The sequence below is a fragment of the Oratosquilla oratoria genome, chromosome 2 (genome assembly GCF_046742065.1).
Source record: "Oratosquilla oratoria isolate Oo_2021 chromosome 2, ASM4674206v1, whole genome shotgun sequence".
Classification (NCBI taxonomy): domain Eukaryota; kingdom Metazoa; phylum Arthropoda; class Malacostraca; order Stomatopoda; family Squillidae; genus Oratosquilla; species Oratosquilla oratoria.
This window is the reverse complement of record NC_134778.1, coordinates 82887409-82910244: the sequence shown is the minus strand read 5'-3', so window position 1 is coordinate 82910244 and position 22836 is coordinate 82887409. Positions and strand designations below refer to the sequence as shown.

The 22836-nt window shown below is 41.1% G+C and overlaps 2 protein-coding genes across 3 annotated transcripts in view; one reads left to right on the top strand and one right to left on the bottom strand.

Annotated features, from left to right (window-relative positions):
- LOC143040772 (actin-histidine N-methyltransferase-like) overlaps window positions 1–11470 on the bottom strand; it is a 62278-nt gene extending 50808 nt beyond the window's left edge. Inside the window, exons 1-3 of one of the 2 annotated variants that reach the window (XM_076212206.1) lie at window positions 11316–11470; window positions 9605–9717; window positions 8434–8538 (exon numbers count right to left, since the gene is read on the bottom strand). In XM_076212206.1, the coding sequence (XP_076068321.1) occupies window positions 8434–8538; window positions 9605–9716 (217 nt within the window). In that variant the 5' untranslated portion in view covers window position 9717; window positions 11316–11470. Of the gene's footprint in view, window positions 1–8433; window positions 8539–9604; window positions 9718–11181; window positions 11205–11315 lie in introns of those variants that run through there. The other variant, XM_076212210.1, reaches the window with a different exon arrangement.
- On the top strand, window positions 81–4896 carry LOC143033437 (uncharacterized). The gene is made up of 2 exons (XM_076198882.1): window positions 81–746; window positions 4487–4896. The coding sequence occupies exons 1-2, from the start codon at window positions 81–83 to the stop codon at window positions 4562–4564; spliced, it is 744 nt and encodes a 247-aa protein (XP_076054997.1). The 3' UTR covers window positions 4565–4896.
- Window positions 11471–22836: the final 11366 nt, after the last annotated feature.

Sequence of the window (22836 nt, the reverse complement as noted above, 5' to 3'; positions counted from 1 at the left end):
TTATTATTATTTACTATTTACCTGTTTGTTTATTATTTAACACCCTCCACTCAGAGCTCCCTACGAGAAAGTAATTCAACATGGCACATACCAGAAACAGCAACAGCTCCAAGAAACTTGAAGATATGGTGGAGAGTCTTGTGAAAGCAAGAGAAGAGGACAGACAGTTCCTGATGCAAGCAAGGAAAGAAGACCAACAGTTCCTAAGCGAGCTGAAAGAGATAGTTAAACAACAAAGGCAGGAGATACAATATCTCAAATCGACTGTAGTTAATCTCCAAGCTAGAGTGGAAGACCTAGAGCAGTACACGAGGAGAGAAGATATCATCATCAGTGGTTTAAAGATTGTGAAAACGTATTCGGAAGCTGTGAAAGGTGACTCCGACTATAGTGCAGATAACAGTGGTCAGAACATTGTAGAAAATCAAGTGATCCATTCTCTAAGTAACAAGGGAATACAGATCAGAGACACAGAGATATCAGCTTGCCATACACTGGGAAAAAGAAAACAGGACGGTACCCAAAATGTGATCGTGAGATTCGTTTCAAGAAAGTCGAAGGTGAACGTGCTGAAAAACGCCAAGAAATTGAAGGGGACGGGCGTCTACGTGAATGAACACCTGACAAAACGAACCGGAGAGATTGCCAAAACAGCACGCGACATGAGGAAACAAGGGAAGATCATCTCGACATGGACAAGAGACTGCAAGGTGTATATCAAGTGCAAGGATGAAAAAGTACATCAAGTAAGTAATCTTGAACAATTAGTTGAATTTCAATAGTTCACATTCCTTAATCTTCTAACACAAACATAACCATGAACACTACAACTAACACAAAAACTAAAACAAACATATCAAAAAACTGTTCTTCATGCCATACCCTTGTCCCTACCAATCACCTCAAATGTACATTATGCAAACATTTATATCATCTCATGTGTGCAAATATACCCGTAAATACTACCAAAAATAACCCCAATATTTTCAATAACTGGTTCTGCCTAGACTGCTCAAAAACATTTCCCTATCATGCCATCTCAAACACAGAAATTAATATTTTGTTTTCCGCGCCAAATCTCGCATCAAAAAACCCAGATGTATATACCGCCATTAAGAAGTATAAAGAAATAGACAAAATATCAGAAAAGGAATTTTCGATATTTAATCACAATAATACCCAAATTGACCCCGAATTAAATTTTTACTCAAAATTAACAAAAGACAGCGATTACTATAGTGATACACAATTTGACACGGTATTTCGTGATATTGATGGTTTCACACTAATTCACATCAATGCAAGGAGCCTAAATGCCAATTATCAGAAAATTGACTGTTATCTCAAGTTACTCAATAAAAGCTTTGACGTTATAGTGATAAGCGAAACATGGATTGACCCAGGATGTCTAGTAAACTTCTTACAAGACTATACTCCTTACAGTGCTAATAGACAGATCCAAAAAGGCGGCGGAGTCTCTATCTTCATAAAAAAATCAATTTCATGCAAACTAATAAATCAATCCACTAATTCGTATGAAAACCTATTTGATTGCGTAGCTGTTGAGATTTTCAGTAAAACTAAAAAGAATACCGTCATAACAAGTATTTACAGAAAGCCAGGCACAAACATCAATGAGTTCACAAATATGCTTGAAGAAATCATAACTCCATTTAGAAATAAAAATCTATATCTCTGTGGTGACTTCAACATAGATTTACTTAAGTATGAGACTCATGAACAAACAAGACACTTTACAGATATGATTTTCTCTTTAGGTATATATCCTTTGATAAATAAACCAACCCGAATAACAAATACAAGTGAAACATTGATAGATAACATTTTCACCAATATTGTAAACTCCGAGATTCATAGTGGTATCTTAATAAGTGATATAAGTGACCATCTACCGGTATTCACTATCAGTCCAAAAGAAATGCACTGCATAACAAAACCCAGAATTGTACTTAAACGTAAAATTGACGAAAAAGATATTGCAAAATTAAATCAATGCTTAACCCCTTCCATACGGTGCCGCACACGTAGGCGTCATGAGGAGCAAGTGGATTCGCGACGCTGCCATATCGGCGTCTTGATTATATTTATTGTAGTCGCCCCTGTGTTTTTACATTCTCCCAAATGCGCCCTGAATCCCATTCTCTGTGGTTTTCAAAATTCGCGGGTGAAAGAGAGAACGATCGATCGATATAAGCGGCGACTATATTTTATGATAAGAATATTATTACGTGACGTCATACGGCTGGCATTGGCTGCTGCCCGCGAGATTTAAGTCCCGTACTGAAGTGGTTAAAAGAAGAAAATTGGGATCAGGTTTACGAGTCAGAAAATGCCAATCTATCATATAACGAATTTGTAAGCATTATCATGAGTAATGTAAACAAATGCTGCCCAGAGAGAGAAGTAGAAATAAAACCACGTAACGTAAACTCAAAACCATGGTTTACAAACGGTCTTAAGAACGCGTGTCGAAAGAAAAACCAACTTTACAAGAAATCAATTCAAAGCAAGTCCTTGACAGACGAAAACAAATACAAAGTGTACAAAAACAAACTTACAACAATTTTACGCAACTGTGAAAAAAAATACTATGACACACTGCTTGAAGGTTATAAAGGTAATATAAAAAAGACATGGGAAGTAATAAACAACTTAACTAGGCACAAAATTAATAACACCAATGAATTCATAGACATTATTAAAAAAGAAAAAAAGAAAAAAGAAGTGGCAAACGAATTTAATGAATTTTTCTCCCATGTAGGACTTAACCTCGCGAAACAAATAAAGACAACACATCAAACTTACGAGACATTTTTGAAACACCGAATAAATAACACTATGTTTTTAAAACCCGTCACGGAAAACGAACTTATGAACACAGTAAAATCAATGCAGAACAAGAAATCACTCGATTGCACAGGAATCAATATGAACCTCATAAAACAAATTATGCCTATCATCAAAGATCATTTTCTGACAATATGCAATAAATCATTTGAACAAGGGATATTTCCAGATGCAATGAAAATAGCAAAAGTAATACCGATATTCAAATCAGCCGACAAATCAAGTTATAATAACTATAGACCAATTTCACTATTACCACAGTTTTCCAAAATTCTTGAAAAGTTATTCACAATTCGCCTTGACTCATTTCTAAAAAAAAATGACGTCATTTACCATAGTCAATATGGATTTCAACGAAATCTTTCAACGTCTACAGCAGTAATGGAATTAATTGAAGAGATAACTAACAATATAGAACAAAAGAAAAAGACAGCCGGCATATTTATTGATCTTAAAAAGGCATTTGACACAGTAAATCATGAAATCCTAATTCGAAAGGCCGAATACTATGGGCTAAGAGGTAAAGTTAATGACTGGTTAAAAAGTTATCTAAAAAACAGGAAACAATATGTGGCCATTGAGGAAGAAAGATCACACATTCTACCAGTTACATGCGGAGTACCTCAAGGTTCAGTTCTAGGACCCAAACTATTCTTACTATACATTAATGACATTACAAATGTATCCAACCTTATGAAATTTATACTGTTCGCCGACGATACCACCATTCTATGCTCCGATACAAATTCCGACAAACTGATCAAGACAATTAATGAAGGATTATGTCAACTATCCAACTGGTTTTCAGCCAATAAGCTATCCTTAAACGTATCAAAAACTAACTACCTGCTTTTCTACAAAAATAATGAAAGTACTAAGCCGATCAAAATAAACAACGAAATTATTGAAAAAGCGTCCGTCAGTAAATTCCTAGGCGTGTATTTAGACGATCAACTTAATTGGAAACATCATATAAATCACGTGATAAATAAGATATCCAAAACTTTAGGAATTATGCATAAAATGAGAAATATCCTCAATGAAAATACCCTACGTACCATTTATTGTAGTCTACTACTACCATACTTAAACTATTGTTCAGAAATTTGGGGTAATACTTATCAAACTAATCTTCAACGCATAATTACCTCTCAAAAAAGGGCACTGCGTATAATCTGCAATGTAGGTCGTTTGGAACATACAAATAATTTATTTAAAAAACTAAATCTACTCAAATTCAATGACTTAATAAAGTACAAAACTGCCATTGTTATGCACCAAATCTACAATAAACACATGAATCAAAACATATTGAAATTTTACTCAACTTACGAAACTCGCTATGCGACTAGGCAAACAAACGACTTCTTTAAAACTCAATACAGAACAACCAAAAAAAGCCAATGCTTATCTATTATAGGTGTTAACACATGGAATAAACTGGAAAAGGATTTACCTAAGACAAAATGTTTATCATCATTCAAACGATACTTAAAAAAGTCTTTAATCTATAAGTATTAGTATATTGAACACTTCAGGTCCATTTCATGGTTGTATTCATGGAGAAACTGTCATGCACTGCCCAAGTCTGCCGCTCTTTTTTTTTCTATTCCAGCAGGTCACGGTGACCCAGATCTGCGCATTAAGCAATTATCGTCCCGTCAACAATCGACCTGACCTCTCACCTCTCACCTGACCCCCACAAGTTGCGATGCTCGCTCGTGCCCCCGATTTCTACGTGAGGTCGGAGTTAGCGGACGTCGTGACGCATGCAATTGTGTGTGTGTATATATGTGTATGCATGTATGTGTGTATATATGTGTGTAGATGTGTATGTACCATACTACCATGTAACAAAAATAAATAAATAAAAATAATTTTTTCCTTAAGGGAGAGCAACTCCCCATAAGCTTTGCTTCTCGCTCTCCCTTTTCAACTACCAATTTTGTAAAAAAAAATGTATATATGTATGTCTAATTGTATTTAATATTGTTGAATAAACCTATAATAATAATAATAAAAAAAATAATAATAACTATACCTATGCATTTATTTATGTATTTTATTTGTTATTTACATTATTATAGTTTTCATTTATTCATTTATTATTATTATGATTATTTTTTTTGCATTTGACCTAGATATGGACCAAAAGGTCTCCTGTCAGCATGCTCCGCCTTTGTAATCCTTTGTCCTTTTCTTGCATTACATCTATTAACCTTGAATAGAAACAGATCAAATTTGTGGCACTCTTTTGTGTGTGTGTGTGTGTATTTAACCTAGTTGTATTCTACGGGAGGGGGAGCTATGCTCACAGTGTCCTGTCTTTGTATTTCGCAACATCTAGTTTGTTTTTAAATTTATGTATGGTGTTTGCACACACTATTGTTTCATCCAATTTGTTCCAGACATCCACCACTCTATGTGGAAAGCTGTGAGGAAATGAGTCTCCTGGAACACCTGCAGCCCCCAGCTGTGCTGAGCATCTCCCAAGGGACACTTAATGCAAGGGTCATGACCTGATCCTGGTGAATATAAGAGGTCACCAGGATTTCACAAAGGAAAGATGGCTTCACGACTGAGGGAGCTATCTCCAGCCACCTCCAGCACTGAGACTTCACTGAGGACAGCCACTATCTCCTCCTCCTCTTCCTCTCACTGCCAGAAGCAAGCTTATTTATCTGATTCATTATGCGCCCAACTATAAATAAACTAGCAAAACTTTGGAGAGTTTGTCTTCAGCCCGGCTCATGTCCCCTACGTTCCTGATACTATATATATATATATATATATACACATATACCAAAGGCTTTTTCCTCCTTACAAGGGAGGTAGCCAAAATACAAAGGCATAAAATCCACTCCCATTCATTCCATCCCCACATACTCCACTCCCATTCACCCCCCTCCCTCCCTCTAATCTTGGCTCCTCCTGTCTGATGCGTCATCCCTGCATCTCACCCACTATTCTGGGTCAAAAGCAGTATCACAAGACACAGCACATCCACAGCAAGGCTGCTTCATTTAATTAGTGATCCCCCACCTCTCCATCCATCCCCTCATGCAGAAAAAGAGAAGATGGGGAGAAATCCCTTCAGGCTGCATCAAATTATTTTTTTCACACATACTCCCTCACCCACTCCCTTTCATGTATCACAGTATCACCCATACACAACTATTCTCCATTCACCCCAATCTTCTATCTTATCCTGTCCTTCCTCAACAGACATTCCTCTCTTTCCCAATGCCCCTTTTATCCCCATCTCATTCTTTGTTGCGCCCTCATGTTCACTCCTTCTACCTCTGCCTTCCACACCACTTACTTATTTTTCTTCATTCATTCTATACATGTGTCCAAACCATCCCAAAACTCTTTCATCAAATTTCTCCCAACTCCCTTTCCAACCCCGTTCTCCTCCTCAAATCTTCATTTCTCACTCTATCCAGCCTAGTAACCTCTATCATATTTCTCAGGCACCTCATCTCAAACACATTCAAACTCCTCCTCTCTTCCTCTTGTATGTTCCATGTTTCTGCCCCATACAGGGCTGTCAGCACAATCTCCTATTAGCATCCATTCAAAGGATTACAAAGGCGGAGCATACCGACAGGAGACCTTTTGGTCCATATCTAGGTCGGATGCGAAAAAAATCGTATAATAAAATAATAAATAAAAACTATAATAATGTAAATAACAAATAAAATACATAAATAAATGCATAGGTATAGTTAGATAATAGACAAACAGGTAAATAGTAAATAATAATAAATTAACATATAACTAATAATAAATGAAAATCAGACAGACAAATGATAACAAAACAAAAACAATATAAAATAAATTATAATCATTACAGCATCTTGCTTAGGTGTATATCTAAATGATTCTTAAAGCTTCGAACTGAACTACATTGCACTACCTGTGCAGGAAGTTTATTCCATTCATTAACTACACAGTTGGCAAAGTTGTTTCTACCTACTTCTAAATTGAATCTATTTCAGGACAGTTTGAGACCACTGTTTCTTGTCTGATTCTCATTCAATGTGAAAATTTGGTCACTTTTGATGTTGTCAATTCCCTTTAGAATCTTAAAGACCTGTATCAAGTCACCTCTGAGTCTACGCTTTTTTAGGGAAAACAGATTCATATGTTTTAGTCGATTTTCGTATGATTTATTTTTGATATTTGGAATCAGTTTTGTGGCTCGCCGTTGTACTTTTTCCAGTCTGTCAATGTCTTTAATGAGATTTGGTGACCATACGGAAACAGCATATTCCAAATGTGGACGAACTAACAATTTATATAGCTTGTTAATGAGTGATGGACTTTTGAAATCAAAAGATCGCGCAATCAGTCCTAGAATCTTATCTGCTTTCTCAGAGGCTGAAATACACTGCTTGGATGATTTGAGGTCGTTACTGATAATTATGCCGAGATCTTTTTCACTATCCACTTTTGTTAACAAATTTCCAAATAACTTGTAATCGTACTTACTGTTATTTTTACCTATGTGCATTACCTTGCATTCACTTTCCCAAATATCTATTTCTCATTACACTTTTTTATCCATCAAGTCATTTACTTGCTTCTCCCAATCTACATTCTACCTCCTCCTTTTTTTGCCACATTTGCACCCAAGAATCTAAAGCTATCCACTTCCTCCAGTCTCTATCCCTTTATGCTCACTTACAGTCTGTTGCTACTTTCTCCCCTTGTAGATCTCATCACCTGTTTTACCCACATTTATCTTCAACTTGCTTCTTTTGCACACCTTCCCAAACTCTGTCACTAACTTCTTCAATCCCTCCACTGATCCTGCTACAAGTGCAGTGTCATCAGCAAACAAGTAGCTTATCTCCCACTTTTCTCAATTTTTTTTTAACCATCTCCAATCCCTAACCCATTACTTTTGTATTTACCTCTTGCACCACCCCATCCATGACAGCTAAGGCAACATAACACATCCCTTTACCTCATACCACTCACTCTCTCCATTTCTGATTCTAACACAGGCTCTACTACTCTTGTAAAAACTCTTGAGTGTTCTTAACAGCTTTCCTCATATCCCATATATCTGCATTACCTCCCACAGTGCCTTCCTGTATACCCTGTCTTAAGCCTTTTCCAAATCCATAAAGGCCCAAAAAACATCCTTATCTTTTCCTAAAACTTTCTCACATATCTGTTTTACCACAAAAATCTGATCCATGCAACTCCTACCTGTCCTAAACCCACACTGTTTCTCACCAATTACTCCCTCTATTCCTCTCAATCAAAACCTTCCCATAAGCCTCCCCAACTACACAACAAACTGATCCTTCTGAAACTACTACATTCACATTTGTCCCCTTTTCCCTTGTAAAGTGGAACTATATGGGCACTCCTCCAGTCCTCTGGCGCTCTACATATACATAAAATGTAGTCAATACCCTGTATTGGGATATTGATTGCATGTTATCATGCAGTAGTGACTGTGTGGTAGTATGCAGCCAATGGTTTAGGAACAATTCTGGGGTGTCCCTACAGACTGTAGTCACGCATGACTTGTATAAAATATCTATTTACCACTTTCATATGCCCTGATTTTCTCCACCAGTGCATACAACTCTGTGTACTCAGTCCATTCCTGTGCTGGGCTTGGGGTGACTGCTGAGGGAACTTTGGTGCATCCTGGAAAAAGAAGAAAAAATTGCATTTCAGAGTAAGATCATCAATGTAGTTATTTAGAAGAAAAAACATCATATATTCACAAGTGGCTTTTATTGGCATCCTCTCAGAATGCTATCCAGTACCAAAACAATACCAAAGAACCTAACTTCTCCACAGGTACCATATACCCCTAATATAGCACAGGCATCAATATAACATTTGTTTATGAACCAATTTATAAATCTATTAACTCTCCAGCTGCCTCTGAGTGGCCAGTGCAGGTGGGGCAGTATAGGATAAGGTGCTTTGTGACTTCTGTGTGAGGGTTGCACCTGGGGGCAGTTAGTTTCTTTGGCTAAAGGTCAAGAGAATAAAATGAAAAAGACCATATGTTTGAAGGATGTGAAAAGATACAGCTTTCCATTTAGATGCATAAGCTCCTGGAAGAGTCTAAAAAAGGATAAAACCCAAGGTGTGATAATTGAAGAATAAGAGACAGGACCCCAAATACATAAGCTCCTTTCATGTACAATACAATGAGATTAATATATACATATTTGATACCAGAAACTTTTGCAATCTTCAAGGCTCACTAATCCTAAACAAGATACTAACAAGTGTATCAAGGAATACAAAACCCCATGCATCCTATAACTTATTTAACATATTTTTTATAGCTACAATAATACAGGTCTTTACAGCCAAAAGGCATGCCTAGGATGGAAGACTTTATTTGGATCATATGAAGAATCGTTACCCCAGACTTTGAGAGGGTGACAATTCTTCATGTGGGCCATCCCAAGTTTACAATTCTTTGGTTGCATAAGTTGATGACAATAAGCATAACCCTTATTCAACCTAACCTAACCTTATCTTTACTCCACGGTTGATATCTAGCGTACTGGATTGACAATTCTTCATGTGACCCCTTTATTTAAATGACCCATCACTCTTGACACCATCAACTCCACAGCTATGAATTAAGATATCTGGCCTATCATGAATATAATCTAAACAGTGTGTCACCATGTTCAGAGAGTTAATTTTCTACTCAAAATTCCAATCCAATATAACATCTGTTACTTACGCTTGAAGACCTCATCCACTACACTTGATAGTTCTGACCTCGTTTGAGGCAGAAGGCGGCGTGGTCCACTCTTGTTGCTCCCAGCACGTTTTGCATTGCTCTTCTTGCCCATTCTGCATAGACATATATACAAGAGTGAAGATCATTAAACACATTAGGATACAAACTAGGTGACTATTTACTCCCAAAATAAGACTGCCTTCAGGAGGGATGGGAACCTGAAATTTATTGTTCATTCTAGATGGAACTGTACCAGTGAACTGCAAAGTTCAGACTACCTTCCATTATAGCCCAGAAGCCTTTATGTTTTATTCTCTATCTCAATATTCTGGTACCATAGCAGTGACAGACAGAATGTCACCATCTCATCAGGACAAAAGCTCATAAAAAGACACCAGTGCCCACTGAAAGAGGAAACAGTTTCATTCTCCCCACCTCTACCTAGAGGTGTGGCCACAAGGGACAGGTGGCTGGGATCCAGAACTTTTTCACTTCTTTCAGAACCCCACACCCCTACCCTCTCTCTTTCACATAAAGAGTCAATACTCCAGTGTCTGCCTTCCCACAGATTCTAGCTGGTGATATTGAAACATATTCACTCTTCATAGGTCCAACATACACAAAACTCATAAATTACTCACATGCCACTATCCTGTGCAACACATACAACTTACATACACTACTTTCACAACTACATACCGAGTGAGGAATTCCTAGGTTCAAGAGGACAGTATAAAAGAGGGACATAATAGTACTAAAATATCATCATTCCTTTATGAGTGCAGATTTTAAACTCTGATATGTAGGAGCACCCAAAAACCATCCCTAAAATAACAAGTGAATGTTACTATGTAGTCAATACCCCACTGCAGGTCTACTGAAAACTGCCAAATGTTCCCCTCAAGTTGACAGTAAATTTCCAGAATCATGCAAGCATGTACAATGGCTCTTAACCTAACCTAATGTAACTGTTCCATAGAGGAATATAGATCTTTCAAATAAAAAAAAGAAATAAGAAACATCTCACAACTTAGACAATATAGTCATACACAGAAGTGAACAGTCTGAGGAGGAAATGTCAGACTCTGACATCCTCCTCATGTGGTCCATGGAGGCCAGAAGACTTTTGCCAGCTACATTTCTTAATTACTTAGCACATATCAACAAAAACTCTATTTTAGCTTTACAATTATATTTATTTCTTTCTTTATTATTATTAGTTTATATTTTATGTAAACCTAAACAAGGAAGGGGGCAGAGAACATGTACAGTAGTGAACCATTCTATTTGCATAGCTCCCATGTTCAATGGTTGCAAATCTAGCAGGGGGCAGAGAACAGGCCAATTCTTCAGTTTTTGCTATCAATTTCAATGTTCTGTAATGACTAAAGCTGTCAAGTAGTTTGATCAAATAAAACCTGAAAATTTAGAGGATTATTCAGATGCATTTTTATTCAGTGGCACTACAAGAACCAAGGCGAAAGTATCACATATCAAATAATTCGTTAGATTTAGTTTCCTCAAGGAAGGATGACAGAGAACTGTGACATATAAACTACTTCGAACATGTGGATTACCGGTACGTGAGGTAGTATGCTCCTGTCACTGACACAGTTCGACTTTCCCTGGTACAGAACGTGATATTTCAACGTTACACTGCCTTCTCCTTTAGAAGATCTTTTAACAAATATATTCAACAGATTCCACTTACTTTTTATTGTATATGATAAGAACACCAGGTGTATATACAATTATTGCTACAGCTGGGACCCGCGGTTATTTATAGTAAACAGCTGTCTTGACAGAACGGAAACAATTGAAGATTTCTTTGCGAAAAACGAGATAAACTGCAACTGCGACGATAGTCAGTGAGACCTTATGACGGACTCCATATGCGTATCTCTATCACTACAAGTTTCAAACGTTAGGAGTCAAACGTTTTATGTAAGGCGTAAGCCAATGACGAATGAAGCTCCACAAAAACCAATTACACCAAGGGGTTTTTACCCCTTACAAGGGAGGTAGCCCAAGTCCAAAGGTATAATTCCACTCCCACCCATTTCATCCCTACATACTCTACTCCCATTCACCGCCCCTCCATTTTTTCTTGGCTTCTCTTGGATGACGGATCATCCCTGGATCTTGCCCATTGACTTGGGTCAGAAGCAGTGCAGCAGGACACTGCACATCCACAGCAAGGTAATTTCATTTAATCGGCGACACTCCCTCTCCGTCCCTTCATGCAGAAAAAGAGAAGATGGGGAAAAATTCCTATGGGCTACGTCAAAATATTCACACATAACCACTCCCTAACCACCCATCCCCTACTCACTCCCACGCATCACAGCACCACCCATATACAGCCATTTTCCACTCAACCCTATCCTCTGTCTTCTCCTTTCCTCCCTCAACAGACACTCCCCTCTTCCCCAAAGCCCCTTTTACCCCATCCAACCATCTCATCCTCGGTCGCCCCCTTCTATTCAATCCACCCACCTCTGCCTTCCATGCTTCTTTTACTAATCTTTCTTCACTCATTCTTTCCATGTGCCCAAATAATCCCAATACTCTTTCATTAACCCTATCTCCCAACTCATTTTCCAACTCCTCCTCACCTTATTTCTCATTTTTTCCAGCCTAATAAACCCTACCATACTTCTCAAACATTTCATTTTGAACACATTTAAACTCTTCGTCTCTTATGTTTCAGGTTTCTGCCCCAAAAAGTGCTGTCGGTACAATCACCCCGTCGTACAATCTCCTCTTAGCATCCATTCCCAAATGTCTATTTCTCATTACACATTTTAATCCCCCCAAGGCGTTTACTTGCTTCTCTCAATCTACATTCTACCTCCACCTCCATCCCTCCCTTTCACGCCACATGTGCCCCAAGTATCTAAAGCTACCCACTTCCTCCAGTGTCTCTCCCTTCATACTCACTTCCAATTTGGTGCCATCCTTTCCCCTTGTACGTCTCATCATCTTACTTTTACCCACTTTTATCCTCAACTTCCTAATTTGCACACCTTCCCAAACTCTGTCACTAACTTCCTTAATCCCTCCTCTGATCCCACTACAAGTGCCGTGTCGTCAGCAAACAACAACTGGATTATCTCCCATTTTTCTCCATTTTCTTGAACCATTTCCAATCCTCTGCCCATTACCCTTGCATTTACCTCACGCACTGCCCAATCCATGTACACATTGAACAGCCAAGGTGACATAACACATCCCTGGCGAAGTCTCATGTTTACACCTCAAACAACTCACTCTCTCCATTTCTAATTCTAACACAGGCTCTATTACTCTCTTAAAAATCTTGACTGCTCTTAACAGCTTTCCTCCTACCCCATATATCTGCAGTACCTTCCACAGTGCCTCCCTGCCTACCCTGTCATGAGCCTTTTCCGAATCTATATAAGCCCAATAAACATCTTTACCTTATCCTAAATCTTTCTCACATATCTGCCTTGCCACAAAAATTCGATCCACGCAACCCCTACTTGTCCTAAACCCACACTGTTCCTCACCAATTACTTCCTCTGTTCCTCTCCTAATCCTCTCAATCGAAACTCTCCCATACGCTTTTCCAACTACACTCAACACATGACCCCCTCTGAAAATGCTGCACTCACATTTGTCCCCTTTTCCCTTGAAGAGCGGAATTATATAGGCAGTTCCCCAGTCCTCTGGCACTCTACTCTCTTTTAAACAAACATTAAATAACTTCACCAGCCAGTCCACCATCACTGTACCTCCTATTTTTAGACACTCCGCATGATATCCATCTAACCCAGATGTCTTACCTGCTCTTATCATTTTGATAACTGGTTTCACCTCATCTTGTCATATTTCTCCCCCATATTCCTCATTGTCATTTTCTTAGCGCCCCCCCTAGTGCAACCACCAATTCCTCCTACCATCCTTCACATTTAGGAACTCCTAAAATACTCTGCCCACCTTCCTATTATCGCCGGCTCTTTCATTATCATCTCTCTATCTAAACTTCTTGCCTTTTCTCCTGTACTTGATCCGCCCCAATTCCTTTCTTTATTTCCTCCCCAAACATCTTTTTGTTACTTTTTATTTTATTCTGTTATACTCTTACCCAATTTTATATCTGTTTTCCTTTTTGCCCCTTCATCTTATGTTTTACTTCTCTTCTTTTTTCTTTGTACATACATATACTAAAGGTTTTTTCCTTATATGAGAGGTAGCCAAAAAACAAAGGCATAAAAATCACTCCCACCCAATCCATCCCTATCACACTCTACTCCCCTCCACCCTCTTCCCTCCCTCTTATCTTGGCACCTCCTGGATGACGGGTCATCCCTGCATCTTGTCCACTGCCCTGGGTCAGAAGCAATGTCGCAAGACACGGCACATCCACAGCAAGGCCGCTTCATTAAATCGGCGACACCCCCCCCCCTCTCCGTCCCCTCGTGCAGAAAAGGAGAGGACAGGGAGAAATTCCATCGGGCTGCGTCAAAATTTTCTCACATATACTCCCTCATCCCCCATCAATTCCATCTCATGTATCACAACTTCCTCCATACACAACCATTCTCCATTCACCCATGTCTTCTGTCCTCTCCCGTCCTTCCTCAACAGACATTCCCTTCTTCCCCAAAGCCCCTTTTTACCACATCTATCCACCTCATCCTAGGTCGCCCCTTCATGTTCACTTCCTCCACATCTGCCTTCCACACCTCTTTTACTAGTCTTTCTTCACTCATTCTCTCCATGTATCCAAACCATCCCAATACTCTTTCATCCACCCTATCTCCCAACTTCCTTTCCACCCACGATCTCCTCCTCATCTCCTCATTTCTCACTCTATCCAGCCTAGTAACCCTTACCATACTTCTCAGACACCTCATCTCAAATACATTCAAACTCCTTCTCTTTTCCTCTTATGTTCCATGTTTCTGTCCCATACAGTGCTGTCGGTACAATCACTCTTTCATACAATCTCCTCTTAGCATCCATTCCCAAATGTCTATTTCTCATTACACTTTTAATCCCCCAAGGCTTCTCTCAATCTACATTCTACTTCCACCTCCACACCTCCCTTTCCTGCCATGCTCGCACCCAAGTATCTAAAACTATCCATTTCCTCCAATCTCTCTCCCTTAATACTCACTTCCAGTCTGCTGCCACTTTCACGCCTTGTACATCTCATCACCTTACTTTTACCCACATTTATCTTCAACTTCCTTCTTTCACACACTTTCCCAAACTCTGTCACTAACATCCTCTATCCCTCCTCTGATCCTGCTACAAGCGCAGTGTCATCCGCAAACAACAGATGGCTTACCTCCCACTTTTCTCCATTTTCTTTAACCATCTCCAATCCCTGGCCCACCACCCTTGTATTTACCTCTCACACCACCTCATCCATGTATAAATTGAACAGCCAGGGTGACATAACACATCCCTGACAAAGTCCCACCTTTACCTCGAACCACTCACTCTCTCCATTTCTAATCCTTACACACGCTCTACTACTCTCGTAAAAACTCTTGACAGCTCCTAAAAGCTTTCCTCCTCTCCCGTATATATGCAATACCTCCCACAGTGCCTTTCTGTCTATCCTGTCATAAGACTTTTCCAGATCCATAAAAGTCCAAAACACCAAAACACACCCTTACCTTTTCCTATAGCTTTCTCACATATCTGTATTTGTACCTCTCATATGTTTCTCTCATTCTATTTTGTAATCACTCTGTGTATGCTCGTTTTTTTTTCTTCTAAAATATTCTTTGCTTCATTATTCCACCGCTCACTACCCTTCCTTTTATTTCCTCCTGTTCTCCTTGTTCCACACACCATCTTTGTACACCTTGAGACTCCCTCATTGAAGCATCCCCATTCCTCCTCCACTCCTATAGCTCTACTCTATCCTTCACTTCCTTCCATTCTTCCCTCAACTTCTTCTTGTACTCCTCCTTATCTTTTTTATTAAACAGTTTACTCTAAGCACCTCCCTAACTTCTGTCCTCTTCCTCTTTCTCCATCTATCCTCCACTCTCAACTTACCTTCCACCAAAACTTGACCCGGCATTCCCCCCACTCTCTCCCCTAAATACATTTACATCCAAAACTCTTCCTACTCTTCTCCTAGTTATCACTATATAGTCCATTAAAGCCCTGTCTACCACCCTTCCATCTACCATCCTCTCGTTACCTCTTCACTATGATTTTTCCTGGCACTCCACAACCACTCTGTCTATTGGTTCATCTCCTACACAAGTATTGAGATCTCCCAGTACCACTGCAATGACATTTCTCCCTAATCCCTCTATGCACTTATTTAAATCTATCAAAAACCTACCTTTCTTCTACACTCTTCTCAATACCAGGCCTATATGCACTTACAAAGACCCACATCTCACTTCCCGGTTTCAAATTCATCCACTTTAACTTTGAAGAAACCTCCTTCCACTCCACCACACGCTTACCTATTTCTTCACTTCTAGTATAGCCACCCCTTCTCTACCTCATCCTTTCTTCACCCCCGACACCCCCAAACTCAGACTCACCCCTCCCTTTCAACTTAATTAATTTCACTCATTGCCAACGTATCCATCTTCCTTCTCACAAACATACTACCTATGTTATTCCTTTTACTCTCATCTGTACCACACCCATGTACATTAAAGACCCAAACCTTAGGGCTCTTGTTGGAAAACTCCTTACAGAAATGTCCAACAGAGAGTTGGATGCCTAGTCCTATCTTCCGTCCCGTTTTAGTTGCCTTGTACACTCAGTGGCAGTATTCTTTCTCCTCTACCAATCAAGTAGGAGCTATAAAACATTTCTAGTTGTGGAGAAAGGCCAAAATAACCTCTGTGGCAAGTCTGGACATAATGTAAATAGAAAATGTATATAATTCTATGAACAGCATGTCATTGTGAGGTCTACCGTCCTGTGGCATTGTACTACTATCATTCACCCAGTGGTCAGTTCACTGTTGGACATTTCTGAAACTACTTATTAGAAGTTCAGCCAAAATATCAATAAGGGTGGGTATAAGGACTTCCCGTACATAAATAACCTCTGTGGCAAGTCTGGACATAATGTAAATAAAAAATGTATATAATTCTATGAACAGCATGTCATTGTGAGGTCTACCGTCCTGTGGCATTGTACTTCTATCATTCACCCAGTGGTCAGTTCACTGTTAGACATTTCTGAAACTACTTATTAGAAGTTCAGCCAAAATATCAATAAGGGTGGGTATAAGGACTTCCCGTACATAAATTTTAATATCATCTCGCATGTAGCCTTATTTTCACAAGCTCACAATTGGACATTCCTTCATTTCTCCAAGAACAATGGATTAAACAACGGATCAATTGTAGAGCCCCCCTTCCCCCTCGCTGATCCGTTGGCGTCCGGGATCCTCCTGTCGTGGTTAGGTTCAGACAAGCCAGGGAAATGAAACTCACAATTGCACTAAGGCACACAAGATTTAATGAATACTAGGCTCGGAGGTCACGGACGAGGGCTCGTAGAGGGAAGGTCCGGAGTGAGGGCCTCTTCAAGTGTCGTGCGCTGAGAGCGAAGGGCCACAGGAGGGAAGGTCCAGGGTAAGGGCATTCAAGTGTCGTGGGCTGAGTGCAAAGGGCCACTTGAAGCTTGGAGATGTTGTGCCCGAGGCGACTTGCTGGAGAGAACTGGTCACGAGGCGACTTGCTAGAGAGAACTGTTGCTTGGAAAGAACTGGATTCTGGATTCCAAGAAAAGACCACCTCGCTTGCGCGGGATCGGGTTTTGGGGGAGGGGAAGAATGTCTGTTAGAAAATGAAAAGATAGTAGTGTATAAAAGAGGGCTATTGCCACCGGGCGAATTGCGAGCGATTAGGGGCTTATTTGTTGTCGTGGCTTAGGAGAACTGGACCGGGAGCTTGGAGGGCAGCGTTTGACGCCGGAGGTTAGGATTACCAACGGGGTTAGGATCACCAACGAAAGTTTAGAAAATGGTAGGAGGCGTAGTAGTAGAGAAAGGTGGAAAAACGGAAAAATCTTTAGTGGGAGGTAAACTGAAATGAGAAGATGTAGTAGAAGAGAAAGTTAGAAAGGAAGCGAATTTTAGTCGAAGAAAAAGTAAGTGTGGATGTTTGTGCGTGTGTTGTGGCTCTGTTCGTGAGAGGTGTATGTGTGTATCTTACGAGAAGTGAGTTGATTTCACTTTCCGCGTGTAGAGGGCGGTCCTGATAAGCCACAGGGGGGGCGAGCGTACCCTGATTATCCCCAGGTTTTGGGTTTGAAGTCCTTTTAGAGTTGATCAAGGGGCGGTGCGAGGGGGGGCAGACGGGCGGTGTACACCCGCCTGCCGACGTCAACGAAGAGATCAGTGACCAGAACGGGAGCGGCAAGGAGATAACTCCTCGCCGCCACCGCTGGCGAGCGCGTTCCTGATGAGCCACAGGTGGGGCGAGCGTTGCCTGTTTATCCCCAGACTGGGTTTGGATTTCGGAAGAGTCGATTCAGTGGCGATGCGAGGGAGGGGCAGACGGGCGGGTGTTGTATGGTCTCTTTCCTTCCAATCACAACTCTGAAAACAGAGAATTACGCGATTGGGAATTGTGTGTAAATGTCAGAAGTGTAAACTCGCTCACCAGCGTCAGCGAGAGGCCAGCGTTTGGTTGCGGGCCGGTCGGACAGAAAGGTGTCCCAAGTCTCTCCGTCAACCAGCCTGCGGTCAGATTGGGCGTACTGAGAGAGACGGTTTGGGCCTCTGCTTTGCTAGCGAGAAAGTGTGCATGTGCCTCTTTTCTTCCAAGCACTACTCTGAAAACAGAGATTTACGTGACTTGGGAAATGTGTGTGTGTATTTGTCTTGGTGTAAACCCGCCTGCCGACGTCAACGTAGAGGTCGGCCATGCCAGACCGGCAGCAGCTAGGAGATATATCCCCCAGCCACCACCGGCCGGCGATGATACTTGGAGCTTGTGGAGAGAGTTGGTTGAAGAGACGTCCGACCTCTAGGAGCGCTGAGTTGAAAGAACTGGTTGTCTCGGCAAGACGCCGTCCTTTTAAAGGAGGTCGGCGGCTCAGCGAGGTCCCCGGAGAGCTTTCCCGAGTTTCTGATTGGGTGCTGGCTGGAGGTGGTCGAGACGTCTTGCTAACTTCGGTGAGTATATAGGCCTAGCTCGAGATGTGTAACTTACCTATCTCAAGGAGAGACTGAAGGCAAGAACCACAGTTATGAGAGCAATGACGGGGAAGGCACTCGGTGCCACGCATCGGGTCCTTCGCACATTCTATGTGCACGCAGTCCGCAGTCTGGTGGACTACGCTGCCCCAGCTCTCATAAATGTGGCGACTGCCAAGCTTGAAGACCTGGAGCCTTGCCAAAATGCCGCAGCAAGGATTATCCTAGGAGCTCAACCTTGGACTAAGATCGTTAACCTCCGAATGGAGGCTTCGTTGCCTTCATTAACATCACGGGTCAGAAGGCTGGAGGTCGACTTTCTTGCCAAGTTGGTCCAGAGCCCCAGGATAACTGACCTGAGTCAGAGCCTTGTGACAGCTCTGGGACGGTTGGGTACTTTTATCCACTCCGATACCTGGCTGGCACAGGCGGCAGAGATCCTGGACTCCTTCAAGCTCACCAGCACTCTCCTTGAGAAAAGCAGGGACTCTCCACATCCAGAGTTCAAGCCCCCACCACCATGGCTGTCGATACCTGCAACTTTCGTTGTCACAAAGCTTCCCAATAAGAAGAAGTTATGTGACCAGGAGAGAGTACGAGCTCAGGCCCTACAAGGCGTCCGCGCACTGTCGAGACCTGGAACGGCGGTCTATTACACGGATGGCTCTGTAGACCCCAACAGGCCTCGCAGTGCGGGGGCTGCTTTTGTGACGGATGGTTTGACCTACGGCAGGAGAGTATCTGATCATGCGTCCACTCTCCAAGCTGAGGCCATAGCGGTCCAAGGAGCGTTAGAGCATGCTCTAATATCTCGAGCTAGTCCTGTGGTGATCCACACGGATTCACAGTCCTTGCTAGGCAGTTTAGAATCGATACAGCCCAGCGACATTGTACGCCTACTGACCTCCATCCTAGCACTCCTGCTGAAGCTGCATCAGCAAGGCAGGAGTGTTACGCTCAACTGGGTGCCAAGCCACGTAGGCGTCCCAGGTAATGAGTTAGCCGACGCCGCAGCAGAAGCGGCGCGCAAAAGACCTGAAGTCGATGTTGTCGTCCCTCTCAGCAGAAATCAGTTGCGTCTACGCACCAGGGCTCTTAACCAGGTACAACGGTTCCTCGAGCACAGACTGGAGGCAGAGGTGTCAGAGAGGGCGAGGTGGTACAGGGCAGTCACAGACTACGAGCCCCTTGTACTTCCTCGCTCCACACCTAGAAAAGTGGAAACTCTGCTCTTCCGTCTGCGGCTGGAGGACCGTTGTTTCTGGCAAATCAAGACGAACCCCACACCAGAAGAAAAGAGATGCCATCATTGCCGCCACCCTGAAGCCACCCTGAACCACTACCTCAAGCATTGCCCCGCAACTGCTTTTCTGAGGAGAGGGCCTCCGACAACATCTGAGGGTCTTGTGCGCCGCCTATGCAGCCACTTAAGTCAGTTTGAACTGCGTCGGCTGGTGGAGTGTCAGCCCCCCCTTTAATATATTATATATACATGTCTCTTTCGGAAGGGTGAATTCATAGCGATGTGCATACGTATATTGCATACGTATGCACATCTAATGTATGTATGAGTGTGTGTGACCAAGGCCACACACGCTCATACATTGAATCACCCCCCCCTTTTAATTTCAATATATATATGCTTATTGTCAGGAAGGGTGTATTCATGGTGATGTGCATACGCATATTGCATGCGTATGCACATCCAATGTATGTATGAGTGTGTGTGGCCAAGGTCACACACACTCATACATTGGATCACCCCCCTCCCCTTTTCTTACATTATATTTACGAAGATGTCACCACCTACCATCCAATTCAGCTATATTGAGAAGGGTGCATTCACGGAGATGTGCATGCGCATTCTTATGCGTGTGCACATCTTGTGAATGTATGAGTGTGTGTGGCTGGGCCCACACACACTCGTATGTACAATCACCCACCAAACGGGCTCACACCTAAAGCCCGTGGGAGCCTCTCTCCCAAATTAAACACACACATGTGTGACGGTCAGTCTGGTTTTGACCAGCGCTGCGTCACCATACTGCCGTTGCTCAAGTCAAGGTATTTTTTTTTATTAACTAACCTAATTTAATCTAATCTAACCATTAATGCTCACAAACAGTTAATTGAGTAATAGAAAAACGTTACCATGACCTGAGTGACGGCGGAGCACTTCGGGCCTTTGTCGCATGGTGTGTGTATGGTGGGGGGGGGATTCCACAGTTAATTCTAAACAGCTACTCGACCACGTAAAAAATTGAGGTGCTTCTCACCACCGCCCCCCCCCCCTCCATATGGTTGAGCCACTTTTTGTTATGCCGGTCCACACTGTGCCTCATGCTCTGCATGTAGCAGGTGGCGGTGTTGAATACTGAGCTAAGTGTCCACATTGATGTCCACATAAGTGAGCATGAGGAAAGAATACTAGTCTCACTATATCATTGGATGGCTCCTATCCAGTAGTGGGATTCAAATTTTTCGTCAGCCGGTTCTGTTATAGTCGGTGTATTTCCATCTGACACTAATTTGCAACCACTTCTTAGCCACATTTTCTTTATATTATTGTTATCAATTAAATATTCTAACTAGAAATATGGAAAACTAACAATATTATAATTAAAATGCATCTCTGGCTGCCAAACGTAAAAAATATTCAAATATTTACATACGAAAAACCTGAAAAATTGTCAGGTGGAAAAAAAAAATGGGGTATAGACCTGGGTGCCAACCTATAGTTAGTCTCGTGATCAAAAAATTCGATTTGGGCAACCTAGTGCAGGTGTATTTATTTTTTTACGGACGCATGTTTGTGTGGGGGTAGTGTGTGCATGTATAGGCTATGTATGTGCTTACACGTGTGCATATGTGTACATGTACATGAGTATGTGTGTGCATGTGTGCAATGCATTTGTGTTATTTATAAACAAACATGTTTGTGTGGGTAGGCCTAAGGAGTGTGTATGAGAGTGCGTGTATGTATGTATGTCCATAATTATAATAAAATGTAGTTTAATAACACAAATATACAGAGAAACCAAGCACTATATACATGAAAAAAACTGGTAACCACTTGTGTAAATAAACTATGCAATAAATCACTAACGAAAGTTACGAAACATACCGTCCCGGTACTTATCGGATGAGATGCAGAAGACCACTGACCAGCTGAGCAACTAGTCGGTTCGCCAGTTAGCCGGTTCGCCGAACTGACAAATTTGCGTGAGCCGGTTCTAGCGAATAGGTAAGAACCGGCTGAATCCCACTACTGCTCCTATCATTCTGAGTATTTTGAGCCTCATAAATAAAAATCTCAAATTGATAATAAAGTCAGTATCGATTTATTGATTTATTCTTATCTTTATTATTATTACTATTGTTATTATTATTATTATTATTATTATTATTATTATTATTATTATCATTATTATTATTATTATTATCATTATTATTATTATTATTATTATTATCATTATTATTATTATTATTGTTATTACGAACAACAGCTACGCCCGAACTCGCTACGCGGGGGCTCGGCCCTTCGAGTGAGCTCGCTTTGCTCGCAGGCGCCTTCAGCCAATCAGTCGTCTCCGATGCCGTGACGTTACCACTCTCAACCAATCAGGGGCCGGAGGTGACGTGTCCCCTCGAGGGATTTACGATTTCCGGTCCGATATAGATCGATATCAACAGGAATTATTTTATCAGTATATAGATTATCATTATTATTATTACTATTATTATTATTACTACTACTATTATTATTATTATTATCATTAGTATTATGATTATTATCATTATTAGTATTACTGTTTGCAGGGCCTGGGGGGGTGGGTGAATATCACAATCGTGCCTAATCTAAAAACTATGTTGTAAATATGTTACCATCGCTAGGAGGAGGAAGATATCAAAATCTGCTGTCTGAAAATTGTTTCAAAATTTCGTACTATCTTATGTTTATTAAGGAAAAATCGGCGTATATGAAATTGTCTGCCTGTCTCACAGATGGAATTCTAATCTATGCCATTGGATAGCTCCTGTAAATCTATTTTGAGACACAAATATCGCAAAT

Bases quoted from the DNA above. Each gene is read 5' to 3' on its own strand.
- LOC143033437 (XM_076198882.1), top strand. From the start codon at position 81: ATGGCACATACCAGAAACAGCAACAGCTCCAAGAAACTTGAAGATATG. The intron at 747-4,486 runs GTAAGTAATCTT...CTATTCCAGCAG, and splicing joins AGGATGAAAAAGTACATCAA to GTCACGGTGACCCAGATCTG.